The 22,805-nt window shown below is 39.0% G+C and overlaps 1 protein-coding gene across 8 annotated transcripts in view; it reads right to left on the bottom strand.

Annotated features, from left to right (window-relative positions):
- Positions 1-22,805, bottom strand: part of tgs1 (trimethylguanosine synthase 1) — a 52,815-nt gene that overhangs the window by 16,717 nt on the left and 13,293 nt on the right. For 6 of the 8 annotated variants that reach the window (XR_006311414.1, XM_043688369.1, XM_043688371.1 and 3 more), the window contains 7 exons: positions 20,711-20,828; positions 13,433-13,519; positions 12,660-12,816; positions 11,885-12,278; positions 10,718-10,882; positions 9,276-9,419; positions 4,223-4,439 (listed from right to left, as the gene is read on the bottom strand). Coding sequence is in view for 7 of the 8 variants with exons in the window: in XM_043688369.1 (XP_043544304.1) it covers positions 4,223-4,439; positions 9,276-9,419; positions 10,718-10,882; positions 11,885-12,278; positions 12,660-12,816; positions 13,433-13,519; positions 20,711-20,828 (1,282 nt within the window). In the remaining variant the exon portion in view is untranslated. Of the gene's footprint in view, positions 1-4,163; positions 4,440-9,275; positions 9,420-10,717; positions 10,883-11,884; positions 12,279-12,659; positions 12,817-13,432; positions 13,520-20,710; positions 20,829-22,805 lie in introns of all 8 variants that reach the window. The other 2 variants (XM_043688372.1, XM_043688370.1) reach the window with 2 other exon arrangements.

The raw sequence follows: 22,805 nt of genomic DNA, 5'->3' as shown, positions 1-22,805 counted from the left end.
AAAAAAAGGGTTTTGTGGTTTACACATGAAAGAAGTGAAACTGTCACTGTATTCTAACAGATGAAAGGCTTAACAGACAATCAATTTTTCAATGTATAATTTCAGTTACATCACACTGCAAATTTTTGCTATAAATTCTGTGTTACGATCGAGCCCTCCATAATCACCTGATGAAGGAGAGTCGCTCCGAAAGCTAGTGTGCTTCCAATTAAATCTGTTGGTCTATAATCTGGTGTTGTGTGATTTTTAACTTTATATAAACATGATATACTATTCATCATATTTGTTTGTCAAGAAGCCATTGACCTTTGTTTTAAATATATTCAGACTTTGCTTCCACTCTTTTCAGGACGAAACCTTTATTGGTAGAGGGACTGAGTTTTGGATCCATAATATCATGATGAAGCTGTACATAACTCTGGTGCGGCCACATTTGGAGTATCGCGTACAGTTCTGGTCACTGCATTACAGGAAGCTTTGGAAAGGGTTCAGAGGAGATTTACCAGGATGTTGCCTGGTGTGGAAGGAAGGTCTTACGTGGAAAGGCTGAGGGAGTTGAACCTGTTTTTGTTAGAGAGAAGGTTGAGAGGCAACTTAATTGAAACACATAAGTTAATAAGAGGGTTAGAGAGGTTGGACAAGTGAGCCTTTTTCCTTGGATGGCAATGGCTAGCACAAGGGGGCATACCTTTAAATTGAGGGGTGATAGATATAGGACAGATGTCAGAGGTACTGGATCAGTGGTGCTGGAAGAGCACAGCAATTCAGGCAGCATCCGATGAGCAGCACCGGATGCTGCCTGAATTGCTGTGCTCTTCCAGCACCACTGATCCAGAATCTGGTTTCCAGCATCTGCAGTCATTGTTTTTACCTAGATGTCAGAGGTAGTTTCTTTACTCAGGGAGTGGTTGGGGCTTAGAATGCACTGCCTGCAACAGTAGAAGACTCACCAACTTTAAGGGCATTTCAGTGGTCATTGGATAGGATATGGACAATAATAGAATAGTATAGGTTAGATGGGCTTCATCGAAGGCCGAAGGGTATGTACTGCGTTGTAATGTTCTATGTTCTAAAAGGAATGCCATTAGTTTAGCTTTTCATCCAAACTTCAGTTTTTCTATTTATAGAATTCTAAAAATGATTTTATCAATTATTTTCTGACTAGATTCATAGAGATGAACAGCATGGAAACAGACCCTCCGATCAAACTCATCCATGCCAACCAGATATCCTGAATTAATCTAGTCCCATTTGCCAGCATTTGGCCCATTTCTCTCTAAACCCTTCCTATTCATGTATCCATCCAGATGCCTTTTAAAATGCTCGAAGTGTACCAGCCTCTACCACCTCCTCTGGCAGCTCATCCTTTACACACACACCACCTTTTGCTTGAAAAGTTGCCCCTTAGGCCCCTTTTAAAATTTTCCGCTCTCACCCTAAACCTATGCCTTCCAGTCCTGGACTCCTCATTGGACTATTGCAGGAGCCTAGGCTCCTAGAACACTATCCCCACCGGATTACCATGCCTGCCTCACCTGCAGTCACATCTCTGGTCACTGAACCGCAGCCCAAATTTAAATTTTAACTACTTAATCTGATTGCTTAATCATATTTAATGAGAGTTTTTTTTGGTCAAAGTAACATCCACAGTGAATTGACGACAATTAGTAAATGAAGCGCACTTGTTTTTCCACAAAGCATTTGATAAGCCTTGCTGTACAAAATGTGGTTAGCTGTACAGCCTTGCTGTACAAAATGTGGGCGGCACGGTGGCACAGTGGTTAGCACTGCTGCCTCACAGCGCCAGAGACCCGGGTTCAATTCCCGCCTCAGGCGACTGACTGTGTGGAGTTTGCACATTCTCCCCGTGACTGCGTGGGTTTCCTCCGGGTGCTCCGGTTTCCTCCCACAATCCAAAAATGTGCAGGTTAGGTGAATTGGCCACGCTAAATTGCCCGTAGTGTTAGGTAAGGGGTAAATGTAGGAGAATGGGTCTGGGTGGGTTACGCTTCGGCGGGTCGGTGTGGACTTGTTGGGCCGAAGGGCCTGTTTCCACACTGTAGGTAATCTAATTCAAAATAAAAGCACATGGTGTAAATGCTAACAAATTAGCATTGATAAAGGATTGCTTAGCTAACATAAAGCAGACAGTAGTGATAAATTGATCTTTTTTAACTGGTGAAGTGCCCAGTAGTGATGGGTTCTCAACTATTTCCAATATCTATCAATAATTTAGATGAGGGTGCCAAAGAAAAGGAGACAAAATTTTCCAATGACACCAAGCTAAGTTGCCAAGAAGAGAGAGAGTTTGGAATGTAAGTCATCAAGAGGAGGTAGAGATATATTGAATCCAAGTGTGGAAACAGGCTCTTTGGCCCAAAAAGTCCACATCAACCCTCCGAAGAGTATCCCACCCAGACCCATTCCCCTATCCTACCACACTATATTTACCCCTTACTAATGCACGTAATGTACACATCCATGAACACTATGGGCAATTTAACATGGCCAATTCACCTAACCTGCACATCATTGGATTGTGGGAGGAAACCGGAGGACCCGGAAGACACTCATGCAAACACAGGGAAAATGTGCAAACTCCACACAGACAGTCGCCGGGGGCTGGAATCGAACTCTGGCACCATGAGACAACAGTGCTAACCACATGCAAAAAGACATGGATAAGTTGAATGAGTCAGAAAAGAATTGGAAGATGGAGTAAAGTGTGGGTAAATACTTCAGCACGAAGAACAGAAAAGCAGTGTACCATTTAAAAAGTAATTTAGATACAACTTGCTCAATTCATTCCTGGGATGAAAGGTTTAATATTATGAAGACAATTTAAACAAGTTAGGTCTATATATGCACCAGAATTTAGATTGAGAATGATCTTTTTGAAATATATAAGCTGTACAGGGAGTCTAGATAGAGGAGATACCTGGAGGATGATTTCTCTGGGGGAGATTAAACCCAGGGGATGCATGTTAAGAAAGAGGTCTCCCTCTTAGATAGATGTAATGAGATGTTGTTTTCTCTTAGAGTATCATCAGAATATGGAATTCTCTTAAACAGAAGGTAGGGAAGGATATACCTTTGAATTTATTTAAGGTGAAGTTACATTAATATTTTGATATAAAAGGGAGTCAATATTTTCAGGGACAGTTAGGAAAGTGAAGCTGAGACCACAACAAAAACAGCCCCAATCTTACTGAATTGTGGAGCAGGCTTAAAGAGCAAAATGACCTTTACTTCTGTTCCTGAGATGGCCTGCACAAGGTGAATGGGTTTTTGAGATCCTAACCAGGAAATACATACAGGTTGATGTGTTTCGTCACCTCGAATTGGCTATAATACGATTGACAAACTGTGAATGTTGTTTGGATAATGTGAACTTTCTTCTGAGCAGGTTTAGCAATTTTCTTTGGGATCTCCCACAGGCTTTTCATAGCATGACTTTCTATAGCATGAGTTTGCAGAGAAACACAGCTGTCACATTATATCAGAACAACTTGTATCTGTGGTGTTACTAAGAACGCAGTAACTTGTGAAAACATATGCACAAGTAAACTTATTCCTGGTTTCACATACTACTGTGCACATTGAAGGCAACTACTTATTCCAACTCATGATATCTGCACCACTGGAACGTGCATTCGCACAGATGCAATGCTGAAGGTCTGGTGTTATCCAAATCTGTACCTTGAACCATCCTTAAAAGATAGATTTGTGAGATGGAAGTAGTAAGTAGGAAAGCAGGGCAGATTTGATGAGGACAAACATACATAGACAGGGAGTCTGGGAGCAGCAGGGCCGTGAGTCAGAGATTCAGCAGCAAAAGAACTGCTCCATTATGGGCACCAGTCAGGTCGAGGAGAAAGTCCTCACTTTCTCCTGGATCTCCAGCATCTACATTCCTCACTTTCTACCAGGTCAGATCTACCCAGATTGGTGGGGAATGATGTTAAAATGAATCCTGCAATGCTAAACAAAAATGCAGACCCCATAAACGACCGATGTTAAAGTGAAACAGTGTTATATGGCAAGAGGTTCTGGATTTTCATTTACTGCACAATGCTCAACTGTTTTGTAAGAGCATTACAAGTTGTAATGTTAATCAAAATTCACAAATGTGCTAAAAAATTTAAAAACAAATATTAACAAACCTAATTTCTCTACTATAAAGATATATTTTAAAACTCTGAATATAGGCTTTGAAGGATATCCATCAAGAGACATCATAGTCTTCAGGTCAAAGATTTCTGCATTGACGTAATCAGGGCCTCCCCACGGAGGACTGAGGAAAACAGCATCGGCCTTTAGGTCAGAAGCCAGCAGCATGAAGTCACCGAGGATAAATTCAATCTGTTCAGACACTCCATAGACTCTAGCATTGTTTTGTGCAAAGTCTATTTTCACAGGATCAATATCAACAGCAATCACTGAAACAGAAAATACGGTCGGTTAGGAAATATATAAATTGCACTTTCCTGGTCAAGCAAGTTTTTTGTCAAAATAAATAAAAATAAAAATACAAAGTTATCCATTGTACCTATTGTAGATATTCCAATTAGTAATGCAACAGGGAAAAGTCTGTAATTAATGCTTATTTAAGTGCCAGTACAAAGTGCTGAGACCAAATCGAAACCTGACAAGAAGCATTTGGCATTCAAAAACCTACCTATACTTAGAATAGTTGTCTAACTGGCAGAAAAGTGGAGGTTTAAAAAATAAGGAATCCTTAAAGGTTTTAGTTGCTCTGTTGGAGGTTGGAGTAACAAGTTCAGTCAAATGAACTTCATAGAATGAGTTCCCTGATTGGTCAAGATTAACATCCCAAACAGGGAGTCCTGGCTGACAGACATTCTGTTCACTCAGAGCTGATTCATAGAACATAGAATAACACAGTGCAGAACAGGCTCTTTGGCCTTCGATGTTGCACTGACCTGTGAACTAATCTAAGCCCATCCCCCTACACTATCCCATCATCATACAAACACTTATCCAACGACTGTTTTAAATGCCCCTAATGTGACCGAGTTAACTACATTGGCAGGCAGGACATTCCACACCCTTACCACTCTCTGAATAAAGAACCTGCCTCTTGACATCTGTATTAAATCTATCACCCCTCTATTTGCAGCTATGTCCCCTCGTGCAAGGCGACGTCATCATCCTAGGAGAAAGACTCTCACTGTCCACCTTACCTAATCCTGTTTTAAAGTCATAGCTTAATTAAAAACAAAACATTCTCCATTTGCCCCAGTTTTATTCTGATTAGAATAACACAATTAGTTCTCCCATGTTTTCGACCAAAGAACACAAGGTTTTAAACATTTTCTTTGCATTAATCGTGATTCCCTTTCAATAAGCGTGGAAAATTTCAGTTTCTGGAGCTTATGACGCATTATTTATTCAACTGATCAGGACAAAGTTGTAATTTACTGGAGAACTGTAGCTATGGGAAACGTTTTTACAGGCGAGAGTTTTTCTGCTTCCAACAGTGGCTGTTGGGAGAATTAATTGAAGCATATAAAATGAAAAGAAAGGGTTTTGAAAAAGTGAATAGCAAAATCTCATTTCCCTCAGGAGAAAACAAGAAGAAACATCAATTTAATGTCATTGGCTGAATGGTGAGAAGGCAGTTGAGGGGAATTTTCTTTTTAAATCAGAGGATGATGTGGAGAGAAAAAGGCTCATCACATTTAATAGGTACTTGAATAAAAATCTGTCGTGCTGAAATCTACAATGCTACAAATCAAGAGCTGGAAATTGAGTTTACAGTGGTTAATGGTTTTGCCATATAATATTAACAGAATGGGCCAACTGTCCTTTTGTGCTGTACAATTATTATTTGAGAGATTATTAGAAAATGATAGTGTTAAAATAAGAGAGTACATGATTCACACAACAATTTTAAGAAATTAGGAGAAAGTGAGGACTGCAGATGCTGGAGATCAAGAGTCTAAGAGTGTGGTGCTAGAAAAGCACAGACAGTCAGTCAACATCTGAGCAAGAGGGAGTCAATGTTTCGAGCATAAGATGAAGAGCTGTGCTTTTCCAGCACCACACTCCAATTTAAGATAGTGTTAGGTAATCTCCTATGGCAACACACAAAGGGAATGATGATTAAGCTTTGTCTTTGGGTGAAAACAGTTGAGAGGCCAGAGACCAAATTTAATTTACAGCAGTCCCTATTTTAAAATTATATATGGTTAATGTTTGTTAAAGGATTTAAAAATTGTTACAATTTGGGAGGCCAAAATATAGTTTTCGTGTAGTTGAAACGCAAAGCTGGAATGCTACCACTAGTGAGATGACAGAACACTATAGAAACTTATAATGACTAATTGCCACTATACGTATAAAAGTGGAGGGGCTTTTCTAGTTTATCTGCAAAACTCAGATAATGAAGATAAAGGTAGAGTTTTTAGCCTCAACGAGCTATGTCTTTGGATATGCTGAAAGATACTTGAATTGTCCTAGAAGATGACTTGCGACCTTGTTGGAAACAGTTCTGTTCTTAGGGCTGAGAAAATGACCATTCCCACCAAGTATTTGCCTCCAGTTCCTCACAAGGATCTCCCAACGACATATCCAGGGTCTTTCAATCTGGAAATCTCATGGGAAGAATGGGAAATGTCTCATGATTTAGATGAAGCAAGTAAATGCATAATACAGGGGCTCCCTGACTTCCAAACATCTGACTTAGGAATGCTTGGACTTATGAACACAATCCCTGCAAGATATAATTTTAAATATCTAATATTTGAACATTTCCGCTACTTACAAATCGTACTTTATACAGTCCTGCATTGTGTTCAGACTTCAAACAGACTCAAGAATGCAACCTGGAGAGGGCCTTAGTTTAAATTCATAAATGACCCAAAGGTGGTTGTAGACAGACACAGATAGATAGCTGAGTGAGTTGGCAAAAAAATTGGTATACTAAATATAACATGGGAAAAATGTGAAGCTGGTCACTTTGGCAGGAAAAATAACAAACAAGTACAGTACTATTTAAATAGAGAATGACTGCAAAATTCCAAGATGTAGAGTGATGCAAGTTTTCAAGTGCATCAGTCATAAATGCGAGCATGCATATACAGCAAGTTATTAAAACTAATATAATGCTATTCTTTGTAAGGAATTGAACAAAACAAAAGGATGTTATGTTTCAGTCATACAGTTCATTGGTTAGACCAGATCTGAAATGCTGTGTGCAATTGTGATATCCTTCAGGAAATACTTACAGGTGGTTTACTGGAATAAAACATGAATGAGCAGTTGTCTTTTGAGGAAAAGTTGGTATGGCTGGACTTGTTTTTACTGGAGTTTAGAAGAGTGAGGGGTGATTTGAGTTAAGCATACATGATCTTGAAAAGGTCATGAGAAGGTGGACACAGAAGAGATGTTTCATCTCAAGGGGAATCCAGAATTAAAGGACTAAGGGGGTGGGGGCACTATTTAAAAGTTACTGGCAACATTTTCAGAACAGAAATGTGGAGAATTTTCTTTCCCTCAGAACGTTGTGCGACTTTGGAACTCTGCCTCAGAAGGTGGTCATAATGCGGAGGTGCCGGTGTTGGACTGGGTTGGACAAAGTCAGAAGTCACACAACACCAGGTTATAATTCAACAGATTTATTTGAAAGCACAAGCTTTTGAATCACTGCTCCTTCATTAGGTGAAGTGGGTTCACCTGACAAAGAAGCAGCTCTCCAAAAGCTTGTGATTTCAAATAAACTTGTTGGACTATAACCTGGTATTGTGCGACTTCTGACTTTGTCAAAAGGTGGTATCATTGAATACTTTTGAGGTGGAGTTAAACAAAGTTTTGTCAGATAAGAGAACTAAGATTATCCAGGCTCAAAAGAAATGTGGAACTTGAAACACAAACAGATGATTTTACTGAATGTTTGAACAGGCTTGAGAATCCAAATAGCTTTCTTCTCTTCCAAGTTTGTTTTTAAAATATTTAAAATTTCTCATTTCTAGAGCCAAATGGTCGACAGGAACCTTGCATGCAAGTAGAAAAAACAGCATTGCTATTATGCTTGGGGAAAATAAAACAGAGTAGGATAAAAGGTCAGCATAATATCAGTGGCTGAAGGACCTGTGCTGTGCTGTGCTGTACTGTTCTATGTTCTAAACGGGGCTTACAATGAGGCCTTACTTACAGAAAAGATGTGGGAAGAACACTTGACAATGAAAAACATCCATTCAAGTTAAAATTGTATGTAAAGAGATTATCAAGTCTGGATTTGCATCTCTGACTACATTATCATTAAGGTTATAAGAAGGTTTGCTGTACCAGAACACTGCACCTCTAGGAAGTAGACAGAACTTATTCCCACCATAAATCCTCATTAATTAGCAGTCAAAACTGCTAATAATCAGCACCAAGCAATGTTACCCAGAAGAACTGTTAAGGACAGGAAGAGATATTGGGTATATTTTTCTGAGATTCAGAATAACTATAGAACTTTACATGGAATGCAACTTTTACCTAATCTGACCTGTAAGTATTAGAATTGATAGTTGGATTTCAAGTGTTGAAAAGTATGTAATTCTCAAATATCAACACAATTAACTTGATAACGGCAAAATTGACCGATAAACATCTAGAAGTAAAGATAAATGTGCCGACCAGATATCTTAAATTAATCTCGGCCCATTTGCCAGCATTTGGCCAATATCCCTCTAACCCTCCCTGTTCATGTACCCATCCAGATAAATTTTAAATGTTGTAATTGTACCAGCCTCCACCACTTCCTCTAGCAGCTCATTGCGTAAACGTTCCACCCTCTGCATGAAAAAAAATTTCCATTCGGTCCCTTTAAATCTTTCCCTTCTCACCTTAAACTGAAGCCCTTTAATTTTGAATGATACCAAAGCTTTATGTGGACTATTTATTACTTTACAGATAATCAAATTAATGCTTAATATCCAATATTTTTATATATTATTTATGGTGGCTACCATTACTTAGATCAACATAAACAAATCAGCACACTACCTTTTCTGCATTGTGTATTGTAATCGGGAATAAATATGAACATAGCCAATATGTTCAACTAACCAACCTGATTCACACTGTTTTGTAAAACTGTTCTGGGTTGGTATGTTATCACCTTGTATAGGTAACTTTAAATGTTTAGTCGTCATTCTACATCAGTAAATGGCCTTGATATACAAGTCACTATTACAAGGCAATACAGACACAGCTGGATTTCTCCAGGACGGCTGAATAAGCATCTCAAAGTCATAGTCCTGTACCTCTCTTTCCAGTTAACGCAAACTGAATTGAATTGCCTCCAACTCCACAAAATGCATCAACAATGATATCACATTGAGAACTCTGCATGACACGATTGGCAATGTGCTCAGCAATCTTCTCAGGAGTGACCGAAAACCAGCCTTCTGGAAGACAAAGACACAATTCACATTTATATTGCATTAAATAGTTAAATTTTAAAATATGAATGCTGCTACACAAATCCAAGATGCATCACAGACACAGCATCTTCCACTGTTAATTGCAGGCCAGCCAAAACCAACCGCACACAAAGACAAGAAAAAGCTCATGCCCCCGATAATATTTTTAAGCTGCCTCGCAGCAACATACAAAGTCCCATCTCTGTATATGGAATCCTAAATACTGTTCCCAACATGTAAATATGAATTATCCCTCAATATATTTTTACAAATTCCATCTCAAATGGAGCAACTGGATGGCCATCATACCAAAGGATCCCAACCAAACAAGTTTGTACTCAAAGGAATACCACCCTTGTAACATGTGTTATTATCCCAGCTGATGATATCACTGAACAAGTCAGATTAGCGAATGTAATCTGGCTTGATTTTTGTTTGTTAATGTGGTGTACAGACACTAAGACACAATTATATGAGCCTGCAGAGTTTCTTTAACAAGTTTGCTATAAAAGGATAAAAACAACAAAAAATATGAAGGACATTTTGAAAATATTTCAAAACATACAGCAAAACAAAGCTTTCAACAAAAGTCCTAACACTAAGTTTATAGAAATTCAAGTGCAATGCAGTTATCCCTCTGCATAAATTTTTAAAGTTCTACTCAGCTGATTTGCCTGTGAACTACGGATCTTGTCTGTGAACTAAGCAATCTTCTTACATAAATACTAAACAGACAGCTTAAACTTTCTCAGCTTCTAATAACCTACACAGATCAAACCAAACCTTTCTGGTCTGGAAGCTACACAAACTAAATATGTGTTGAGTTAAGTTTTTACTGAACTACTCTGGAAAAATTTCTTTCTAGCAAAAATAAACTATACTTGCTTCTGACTCCGGACAAGTCTCCGCTGAAACATCCTAAAAGATTTCAATTGCTGGGTTTTCTCAACTAAAATCAATTCTTAATCATTTTGAATTGAGAACAAAGCCCTTCAAAAGTTTACTCTGACTAGTGTAAATCATAACAGAATTTCTCATAAATACTTTAGGGGTTTCTTCTTTCCTACTTACTGTCGGCAAAAGTAACTGAGACCCATATGTCACTATTTTGAAATGTCAGCTCTAAAAGTGATATTAATATAGATATTTATATCATTTGATTTCATCACAATGTAACCAGCAGATATGCAAGATGTCAATCTGCTCACCAGTAATGGTGTGGCCTGCACCGTGGATTCAGAAATAGGACAAAAAAAGTCACAAAGTTCAGTTCAGTTACCAACCCTGATCAAGTTTGATTCCCTCATCAAAGCGCGAAAACAGTCTGTAACGCTGGACCCAGTATTTGGTCAATTCTGGAACTGCTACTATGTCAGGGGGAATATCAATAACTTTCTTTTTCTTCTTCCTTCTCTTTTTGTCCTTTCTAACATTCTTTGTAGTTTGCACTGCAAAATAGTTGCAACAGTTTAACACTTACTTATTATAATGATCAAAAATTTTCAACAAAATCGTATTGATCAGTGCATGTGTGTGCCATGCTCCATAAAAAAAACCCAATAAACTTTCACCAGTGATGGTCATACAGTTAGCTAAAGTCTTCTAAATAAAATACTTCTCAGGAACATGTCAACATGCGTTGACTCTGGACTCCTGCACACATACAATGAAGTAAAAGTAGACTAGTGGTTGTTTTCAAGTAAATACAGCAGTTGTAACTAGAAATTCCTAAACTGGCAGAGTGGATTTGAGCATTTTGACCAAATTGTTCTTAAGTTGCACCAAACAGGACGTGCTAAGAGGTTTTGTACAAAGTTGAACTGTCTGCCTTCTTGCTCAGAAATTTATAAATGGCAAGGGAGGACATAAAGAGACAACAAAATTGAACAGTCAAATATTTTTAAAAATTGGTAAAGATTATTTTTTAAACTTGTTCTCAAATTGCTACATATAAACAAAGTCACCATTGTCCAACACATCAAATGGCTGCTCTCTCATTAGACAGAGACAATTGGTGGTGGCTTAAATAGAGGTTCACTGTACTTCAGGCGAGGAGAGAGATTGAGGAAGAGAGTCATTCACGGTAACCTCAGCCAGTTTGAGAATTGAACCCATGCTGTTGGCATCACTGTGCAACAAAAACCAGCCATCCAGCCAACTGAGCTAATTGACTCCCATATAAACATTTGAACATATTACAGAATAGGTTAATATATTTTACAACTTTAATATAAAACACTTATGCATTTCTACTGAATTTAAACTTGCTTCTTGATGATAGATTAAGAAGGTTTAACATTGTACATGATTCTGGGATTAACAGCGAACATTTTACTTTGAAATAGGCCCTCTTTTACAAAATTGAAAAGGAATTTGAAAAAAACTTGAAATTGTGGTTTGGATCCGAGACTCAACAAAATAGTGTTTGGATACTTAGGTTTTATACATACATTCATCATCCCTCTCAGTTACATCAGTAGCATGAAGAAGAAAGTCTGGTACATCCAGAGGAACCAGCTGTCTGTCAAAAAATGGTTCAAAGTTTTTGGGAGAAGCAGGGGTCATATCATACTTTTCAGGAAGCTCTTCATTGTTGCCTTTAATGCATTTATTCAATTTGGAGGGATCACTGACACAAGTTATGAATTTCTCATCAACACAAGTTCCATCATCTCCATCTCCCCTATTGCTCTTTTCACATACAGTGGAGCTCTCTGCTTCAGGACTGTGGTGCTGCTCAGAGTTGCTACATTCCTCAGAGCTGCGTACCACACAAGGCGGAGTCTCTGTGTCAGATGAAAGAGGATCATTTGAAGGCACAATTTGTTTTAAAAATCTTTGTACCTGAAATCATTAAAACAAGCAATAATCAATCAACTCAAAAAATACTTCTTATTTCTACTGTGCAAGAGAGAACTAAATGATAACATGACTGTGGCATATCATTATGTGATACATTCAGATGTGCATAAACAACACTATCTTATCTGTGATACTCATCAGCAGTTTGACCAAATTATTTTAAAATTTATAAACTTTATTAAATTAAGATTACAAACAAACGTCACGAAGGAGAATATTTCAAGCCTGTATTTGCTCATTCTTAACAATGAAAGAGCCCAATTGGGCCAGGAATGTACTTGCTTGCAACTCAAGCTGAAATCAAATGATACCCAAGGTGCTGGCCCCTGCGTCACTCAATCTATGGGGTACAATTTTTATTACCTTTTCTAATGTTCTGCTCTTCTTAAATTTTACAACGTCTCCTTCTTCACTGAAGAATATGTGTTTATTTTTGGTAGCTGGTGGCTGATGCAAGTCAACGTGTCTGGACGTCAGCTCAGTGAATTTACGATACTGTGCATGCCCTAATTTTGAAATGCTGTGAAAATTAAAAAGGTAGACACAAAGGCATTTAACATTTTTCTTGGGTGTGGACTGTGGGACAAATGTGCACTGTAGCAATTTTAAAACTCTTGCATTGAGATTTAACTCTAACTATTGCTGTTGGAAACTATAACTTTATCACTGTACTGCCAAAAAAATGGAATTAGTTACAGATCTGATTCCCTAACGTTTGTAATTAAGCTAATTCATGTAAACAATCATCAACGTTCACCCGGTTTCAGGAAAAAAAATTGAGAGATTTCTGAATTTATTGGTTTCATATTATATCATGGACAACTTGGCTGAAATATTTTACTTATATGTATATTTCATCCATTTTCCTGGTCTTCTTTATCCTCATTTATCTATGACATTGATAATGCAACAACTTAGACTGATTAAAAAGCACAGTTGTTGTGGAATGATGTCGATTTAAGTCCCTTTAACAGGTTACCGGGCAAATTAGTCATGGACCCAGATATTATCACAGGAGCACAGGCTCTCTGAACTATAGCATTCTAGGCACAGTCTGTGTCTGAACAGTATTCTTCAGTCTGATCTATTCATGTGCAGGCTTTAGTTAAATCATTATGATCTTAAAGTATTCTTACTTTTTACTGGCATGGTACTTGAAGCCAAGAGCTAAGTATGCATCTTCTAATGCCACAACTGGATTCTCTTCAGCATCGAGTTCATGACTAAAAAAGGCATCAAAACAGACAAGTTGACAAAAGTGAAAACCAGGGCTGTTAAAATGATCACTTATTTCAGACTTGATGTCCATATATTTAAAAAAATCTCTTCCGCCTCCACACGCAACTTCCCACTACTATCCTTTAAATATATGTCCATATATTTAAAAAAAAAACTTAATATTCTAAAAGTTACGTTTTCTACAAAAATGCATCCTTTACTTTGAGGATATTTCAGTTCTTTATTTGTAGTAAAATTGAGAGTGTGTTATAAAGAACATGCAGTCATTCTGCTATAACGCAAGTTTCATTAATGTGAATTCACTATAACGCGATTGAAGAATTGGGGACATTGTCTCTAAAATGTGAACTTTTAAAGCATGTACTAGTTTTAATGTGATTCTGACCCCATTTGTTTAAATAGTGCTGCTATTCTGTGATTTCCTTATAACACGGGATTACATGATAATAGGACTACCGTGTTATAGCAGAACCAACTGTGCATGACAATATTACAGGAAAACATTCTGTGGTTCAAAAGATCAAAACTTTCAAATTTCAAATGAACATAGTTGGTAGTAAGGGCAGACAAGTTGCAGATGAAAATTCATGCACAAATGTGAAGTGACAGATTTTGGTACAAATAATGAGAGGCAATATAACATTAAGTATACCAGTCTAAAGGGAGTGCAGGAACAGAGGGACTGAGAATCAAATTGTTGAAGGTGACAGGGCAGTTTGAGAAAGCAATTAAAAGACCGAGTGATCTATACATACAAAAAATGAATTGAAAAGCAAGGAATCACAATGGGCTTTTTACCAAGCACTGGTTCAGCCTTGACTGTAGCATTGTGTGCAATTCTTGGCATCACACATTTTAGTAAGGATATGAAATTTTCATAAAAAAAAGGTGAAATGAGAGGGCACAGAAAAGATTTACAAAAATGTTTCCAAGGATGAGTGAATGGATTGGAAAAGTGTGACTGCTCTCCTTAAAGAGATAGGTGAGGGCCGATATGATAGACGTATTCAATATCACAATGGGCGTAGACAGAATAAAATAATTACCAGTAGGGAATTAGCCGCGAACCATATTAAAGGAATTGGCAAAAGAACCAACAATGACATGAGTAAAAGCTTTTTTTACAAAGCAAATGGTTAAGATATGGAATCCACTGTCTGATCGAGTGAGCAAACATGATAAGCATTTGAAGAAAGAAATCTGCACAACCACGTGACAAGGGTTGGGGAATGGGACTAGTCGAGTTGTCTGGAAAGAGCCTGTGTAGGCTAAACTAGCTGAATTGCCTCTCTCTATGCTTTAATAATTCTTTAATTCTATAGCAGGAATTTTATTGGGTCCTCAGGACCAAACAATGTGATCAACCCAAGCCTGCAACTGCCACCAGCAGTCACCTAAATGGCAGATTCAGGGCTGTGGAAGTACCTTAACATTCAGGCATCGTTTCCCTCAGAAAAAAAACAATTCAGACCAGAAAGGAAAAATAAATTCATCAGAGCGTGGAGCCTCTGGCTCAGATGGTCACCAAGCTCGCAGTCTCCACATGTAGAAGGGAATTTCTAATTGTAGCAAAAGGAACCTACACCAGGAAAATGTTTGCATATAGTTATAAAGTCACCCTTAATTGGGCCCCCTGCCAACTAAATTATCTCCCTCTACCTGGAGCAGACAGGTGGCCCTAGTCCTGCTCACTCTCATTCTCTCTTCTTCCCTCACCCCATCCAAAGGCATCTGGGCCTGCAATGATAGAGTTGGGAAGATTCAGCCTTATGATTTTATAAGAAATATTTGTGGTTTTCAAAGGAATAACAGGAATTGTTTAAACAATTTGTAACAAAGTCTGATAGTCTCATTTATTGAATCTGTTTAACAATAATAAGAAAATACAATTAAGATTATAACAATAAATATATCTTCATAATAATTAAAGTTATATGTCATCAGCACCCTATCAGGGTTGGAAAACACAACATAGAATCATAGAATCTCTACAGTGTAGAAACAGGTCATTTAGACTACCAAATCCACACAGGGCATCCCACCCAGACTCACTACCCTACCCTATAACCCAGCATTTATGATGGCTAATCCACCCGGCCTGCACCACCCTGGACATATGACCAATCTAGCATGGTCAATCCATCTAACCTGCATATCTTTGACTGTGGGAGGAAACTGGGCACTTGGTGGAAACCAATGCAGTCACAGATTGAATGTGTAAGCTCCACAGTCGCCTGAAGCTGGAACCAAACATGAGTCTCTGGCACTGAGTGGCAGCTGTGCTAACCACTGAGTCACTGCACTGCCCTCAGCAATTCTCAGCTTATCAATTCTCCCAATAAATGACCAAATTATTAATTTAGTAAAATGTCAGCAATTGTCTATGGTTGCAGACTTACTGTTAAGGACTCTGCCACGAATAAAAGACAGGCTGTTATATTTATAACAGTAAATCACTACACCGTGTTGTAAAACAGCTGCGTTGTTCACAGGTTTGCTGTTTCTCCTCTGTTGACTGAATAATCATAAATAGTTCCTGCTACGTCAAGAGGTTGAAGCAAATTGGAATACATTACTATATTTACCTAGAATAAGAACTGTAATTTTCAGTTGTGGAGCTGATTTCCTTGGATTCTAAGAGCAGTAATTACTGTATTATAAGCTGTTACATTTTTTTTCCCCAAAAGTTCCAAAACAATGTTCAAAACAACAGCACTTTAAAATAAAAAGAGGACAACAGAGAAAGAGCAGGGACTCAAATGGAGAAAGAAACCTTCATTGCTGTTTGACCCAGCAGTAACCTGCACAGCTGCTGCCTTTGCTGTCTGTTTTCAAGTATCGTAATGTTTCAGGGTACATCTGTGTGGTAGGAGGGATTGAAAGTGTTTGCGGCAAAATTAGATTAGATTCCCTACAGTGTGGAAACAGGTCCTTCAGCCCAACCAGTCCACACCGACCCTCCGAAGAGTAATCCACACAAACCCATTTCCCTCTAACTAATGCACCTAACACTATGGGCAATTCAAAGTTTGTGAAAAGATTTGTAGCTCGGGTGTTCGTTGTTGTGGTTCTGTTCGCCGAGCTGGGAATTTGTGTTGCAGATGTTTCGTCCCCTGTCTAGGTGCTCAGTAACTCATAACAGCCCACAAACCAACAGCCAGTCTCAGACAACAACTCACCAGAACGAAGGACTCGATACCCAGCATGAGCAAAACCAATGCAGTGTACAAAACCCCATGCAAGGACTGCACAAAACACTACAAAGGACAAACAGGAAGACAGCTAACGATCCGCATCCAGGAACACCAACTAGCCACGAAATGACATGACCAGCAATCCTTAGTAGCCACACACGCAGATGACAAGCAACATGAATTCGACTGGGACAACACTACTATTATAGGACAAGCCAAACAGACCTAGACAGGGGACGAAACGTCTGCAACACAAATTCCCAGCTCGGCGAACAGAACCACAACACTATGGGCAATTTACCATAGCCAATTCATTTGACCTGCACATCTTTGGACTGTGGGAGAAAACTGGAAAACCCAGAGGAAACCCATGCAGGCACGGGGAGAATGTGCAAACCCCACACAGACAGTCACCCGAGGCTGAAATCGAACCTCGGACCCTGGTACTATGAGGCTGCAGTGCTAACCACTGAGCCACCCTGCCCTGAGAGGAAGGGGTGTGGATTAAGGATAACATTTAGGAAGGATATTCCTGAGAATACGTCCAGGGAAGTTATTTGGATGGGACTGAGAAAAAATTACCTTATTGGGATTGTACTATAAGCACCCCAATAGTCAGCAGGAAATTGAAAAACAAATTTGTAAGGTGGTCTCAGCTATCAGTAAGAATAATAAAGGTGGGGGAATTTTAACTTTCCAAACATAGACTGGGACTACCATAGTGTTAAGGGTTTAGATGGAGGGGAATTTTTTCTGTACATATAAGAACATTTTCTGACTTAGTACGTGGATGTACCTATTAGAGAAGGTGCAAAACTTGACCTACTCTTGGGAAATAAGGCAGGCCAGGTGACGGAGGTGTCAGTGGGAGAGCACTTTGGGGCCAGTGACCATACTTCTATTAGTTTTAAAATAGTGATGGAAAAGGATAGACTGGATCTAAAAGTTGAAGTTCTAAATTGGAAGAAGGCCAATTTTGACTATATTAGGCAAGAATTTTTAAAAGTTGATTGGGGCGGATATTTGCTGGTAAAGAAATAGCTGGAAAATGGTAAGCCTTCAAAAATGTGATAATGAGAGTAGAGAGATAGTATGTTCTTGTTAGGGTGAAGAACAAAGCTGGAGGGTGTAGGTAAGGGTGAAGGGTAAGGTGTAGGAGATGCTGGATGACTAGAGAAAGAGAAGATTTGGTCAAGAATAAGAAGGTAGCATATGGCAGGTATAGTCAGCAGAAAATAGAGTGATTCCCTAGAACAGTGTAAAAGTAGTAGGAAAATACTTGAGAGAAACAGGAGGGCAAAAAGAGATAGCTTTGACAAATGGCGTTAAGGAGAATCCAAAAGGGATTTTATAAATACATTAAGGACAAAAGGGTAAGTAGGGAGAGAATAGGGCGCCTCAAAGATCAGCAAAGCCACAAGGTGGAACCACAGGAGATCGGGAAGATATTAAATGAATATTTTGCATCAGTGGAGATGTATATGGAAGATTGAGAACTTGGGAAAATTAATAGGGGCATCTTACAAAATGTCCATATTACAGAAGTGGTGGCGCTGGATGTCTTAAAACACAAAGGTGGATAAATATCTGGGCCCTGATCAGGTGTTACTCTGTGGGGAGCTAGGGAAGAGATTGCTGAGCATGTTGCTGAGATATTTGTGTCACCAATAGCCACAGGTGAGGTGCCAGAAAACTGGAGGTTGGCTAATATGGTACCAATATTTAAGAAAGGTGATAAGGAAAAGGCAGGGAACTATAGATCGACGTTGCCTGACATTGGTGGTGGACAGTTGTTGGAGACATTGGTGGAGGACTGATGAAGCCAGAGCAGGGGAGGTGATTCCTGAAGAAGGGCTCATGCTCGAAACGTCGATTCTCCTGCCTGACCTGCTGCGCTTTTCCAGCAACACATTTTCAGCTCAGAGGTGATCTACAGGGCAACCTCAGTTATCTGAACATCAATTTATCCAAATTTTGGATTATCCAGACAAGCTCTCAAAGTCCTGATGCTTGGGTAAACTATGTTATCCGAACATTTGATTAACTGAACAAAATATGCCCCGCCTGTGTTGTCAGTATAATTGAGGTTGCTCAGTAAAGCGTTCAACTATGTTAGACTGATTATCAAGGTTACATCACATGGAAATGAGGGATAACTAGCTATTTGGATACAGATTTAGCTTGAAGGTAGAAGACAGAGGGTGGTGATGTAGAATTGCTTTTCAGACTGGAGGCCTGTGACGAGCGGTATGCCACAAGGTTCCGTGCTGGGTCCACTGCTTTTATTCATTTATATCAATGATTTGGATGTGAACATAGGAGCATAGTTAGTAGGTTTTGTTATGAAGGTGTAGAGGTGTACTGTATCTTGGAGAGTTGAAGGATTTAGCAATCACAGAGTGCTGGAGAATTTACAACGTAACATTTGGTCCAGCAGCTAGCAGTACCTGGGTTGTTAGGAGACAAAAACAAAATCAAATTCAGCCAATCAGTTTAAATTATATCCCAAGATACTAAACTCCAAACTTGATTGGAGTTTAGTATTTTGACAATACTAACACAAATGAAATGATCCGATGCTCTGGGGTATAAAACCAAAAACAAAATTGAACATTTGGAGGAGATTTGCCATGCCAGCAACTTATGCAGACTGCCCTCAGAATAGCTCTCTTTAAAGGTACCTTTATCTATCAACAACATGTGAAACCCGAAGAAGACGACAGAGGAAGATATAAAGAAGATTTGACAGCTGCCTGATTTTGAAATTTGAATTTTTTGGTAAATCTTAAATCAGGGGTTTTAACGGACAAATATTATAGAAGGGAAAGTAAAAGATAGGTTAGAGAAAAGAGTTATAAATAGTTGCTAGTTAATTATGGTCTGTTAGACTTTTTAAAAAAAAAGTTGTTAATTTTTACTTTAAATAGTGACCTTTGGGATAGCTCTTGGCCTCTTGAATTTTAACAGATTACAGCACAGGTTAAATCATCTGTGTTTCTGGTTTAAATTAGCAAGGGAGGTCTACCCCATGTTGTAACAGTTTGCAGACTACACCAAAATTGAAGAAGTAGTTGACAGCTAACCTCAAGAAGGTTACCTCATCATACAATGGGATCTTGATCAGATGGGCCAATGGACTGAGGAGTGGCAGATGGAGTTTAATTTAGATAAATGGGAAGTGCTACATTTTAGAACTGCAAATCAGGGAGGACATAGACACCTAATGGTGAGGTCCTGGGGAATGGTGCTGAACAAAGAGACCTTGGAGTGCAGGTTTTTCGTTCTTTGAAAGTGGAGTCATAGGTGGATAGGATAGTGAAGGAGGCATTTGGTATGCTTGCCTTCATTGTTCAAGGATTTAGCAAGCACATAGAGTTATAGGAGTTGGAAGGTCATGTTGTGGCTCTACAAGACATTGGTTAGGCCACTTTTCAAATACTGCATGCAATTCTGGTCTCCCTGCTACAGGATGCATGTTGTGAAATGAGAAAGAGTTCAGAAAAGATTTACAAGAATGTTGTCAGGGTTGGAGAATTTGAGCTATAGGGACAGGCTGAAATGATTGGGGATATTTTCCCTGGAGCATCGGATACTGAAGGGTGACTTCATAAAAAGTTTTATAAAAATCATGAGGGGCATGCATAGGATAAATAGACAAGGTCTTTTCCCTGGGGTGAGAGGGAAAAGATTTAAAAGGGACCTAAGGGGCAACTTTTTCATGCAGAGAGTGGTGTGTGTATGGAATGAGCTGCCAGAGGAAGTGGTGGAGGCTGGTACAATTGCAACATTTAAAAGGCATCTGGATGGATATATGAACAGGAAGGGTTTGGATGGATACAGGCCAAATGCTAGCAAATGGGACTAGATTAATTTAGGATATCAGATCAGCATGAATGAGTTGGATCGAATGGTCTGTTTCTGTGCCGTATATCTTTATGACTCTATATAGAATACAATTGAATAGAAGTTGAGGATATTCACCCTCTCTTCATCTTTACTCGTCTATGTTCAGTTGGATCACCGTCATCTTCACTGGTGTGGCTCTTTCCTGCTGTCATATCAGTTTTTAAAGCTTTGTTGGAAGTTTTATGAGAATCTGCTGGCATAGTAAATCACAAATTATTTAAGATGAACAACTTTAAATGATCTTCTAAAGATAAGGTTTATGCTATTCAAATGCTCGGCATGACACTAGCTGCACTGTTGTTGATATATATATTGGATTTGTACGGTCATAATATCTTCTTGACTGTAACTTAAGCTTCTTGGAATTCGTTCATTCATGAATTGAATTATGATCTGAGGCATGTCTGCTATTCTGCTCAATCAATGTGCCTTGTAAAATCTATTTGATTGTTTAACCTGATTTGATATAAGCTATATATGGCACACTATTATTATAAAATCAAAACCACGTCACGTTGCACAATTTTAAAAGGCAGTCTCATGCACCTTCAGTAAACCCCAATCAAGTTGTTTTAGGGGGAGAGAACAACTTATTTAACCTTAGTTATTCAACAGTCCACTTTTTAAAAAAAATATTGTTTTTGTATTTCTGCAGAAACAAGTTTATCTCAAGTGATTTCAGGTGGTTAAATCAAATCCTTACCATTTTGTTTGTGAAGAGAAACAGTTCCAAAGCAGAAAGGTAAGGTAGATGTTACAGAACAAATGGTTGAGATAATACAAATCAATACATCACTTCACTAATGCAAGGTTTGTAAAGGTTTGTAGCTCAGGTTGAGGTTTATGGTGTAGTTTTGCTTGCTGAGTTGTAGGTTTGATATCAAGACGTTTCATAACCTGGCTAGGTAACATCATCAGTGGCGACCTCCAAGTGAAGCGAAGCTATTGTCTCCTGCTTTCTATTTATATCTTTGTCCTGGATTGGGTTCCTGGGGTTTGTGGTGATGTCATTTCCTGTTCGTTTTCTATGGGGTTGATAGATGGCATCCAGATCTATGTGTTTGTTTATGGCGTTGTGGTTGGAGTGCCAGGCCTCTAGGAATTCTCTGGCATGTCTTTGCTTCGCCTGTCCCAGGATAGATGTGTTATTCCAGTCGAAATGGTGGTTTTTTTCATCCGTGTGTAGGGCTACGAGGGAGAGGGTCGTATCTTTTTGTGGCTAGCTGGTGTTCGTGTATCCTGGTGGCTAACTTTCTTCCTGTTTGTCCTATGTAGTGTTTGTGGCAGTCCTTGCATGGAATTTTGTAGATGACGTTGGTTTTGTCCATGGGTTGTCCTGGGTCTTTTAAGTTTGTTAGTTTTTGTTTGAGAGTGTTGATGGGTTTGTGTACTACTAGAATTCCGAGGAGTCTTAGTAGTCTGGCTGTCATTTCTGAAACTTCTTTGATGTATGGTAAGGTGGTTAGGGTCTATGGCTGTGTTTGGTCTGCTTGTCATGGTTTGCTCTGGAGGAATCTGCGCACTGTATTTTGAGTATCCGTTCTTCTTGAATACGTTGTATAGGTGGTTCTCCTCTGTTTTCCAAAGTTCGTCTGCGCTGCAGTGTGTGGTAGCTCATTGGAATAGTGTTCTGATACAGCTTTGTTTGTGTGTGTTGGGATGGTTGCTGGTGTAGTTAAGTATTTGGTCAGTATTTGTCGGTTTTCTGTATACGTAGGTTTGTAGTTCTCCGTTGTCCTTTCTTTTGACTGTGACGCCCAGGAATGAGAATTTGCTGTCGGTTTCTTCCTCCTTGGTGAACTTTATGCCTGTGAGGATGTTGTTGATGATGTTAAATGTCTCTTCTATCTTGTTTCGTTTTGTGATGACAAAGATGTCATCCACGTAGCGGACCCAGATTTTTGGTTTGATGGTTGATAGGGCTGTTTGTTCTAGCCTTTGCATTACCGCTTCTGCTATGACTCCTGATAGCGGAGATCCCATAGGTGTGCCATTGGTTTGTTTGTAGACAATGTTGTTGAAAGTGAAGTGGGTGGTGAGGCACAGGTCCACTAGCTTCATGATGTTTTCGTTGGTAATGTGATTGATGGTGGTTGGTGTGTGTGTGTGATGGTCTCTTCTAAAAGTGTGGTAAGTGTTTCCTTTGCCAGGTCGATGTTGATGGAGGTGA

Source organism: Chiloscyllium plagiosum, chromosome 4, assembly GCF_004010195.1.
Source record: "Chiloscyllium plagiosum isolate BGI_BamShark_2017 chromosome 4, ASM401019v2, whole genome shotgun sequence".
Classification (NCBI taxonomy): Eukaryota; Metazoa; Chordata; class Chondrichthyes; order Orectolobiformes; family Hemiscylliidae; genus Chiloscyllium; species Chiloscyllium plagiosum.
Note: the sequence above shows the minus strand (reverse complement) of the source record. Positions and strands in the feature narration are given on the sequence as shown.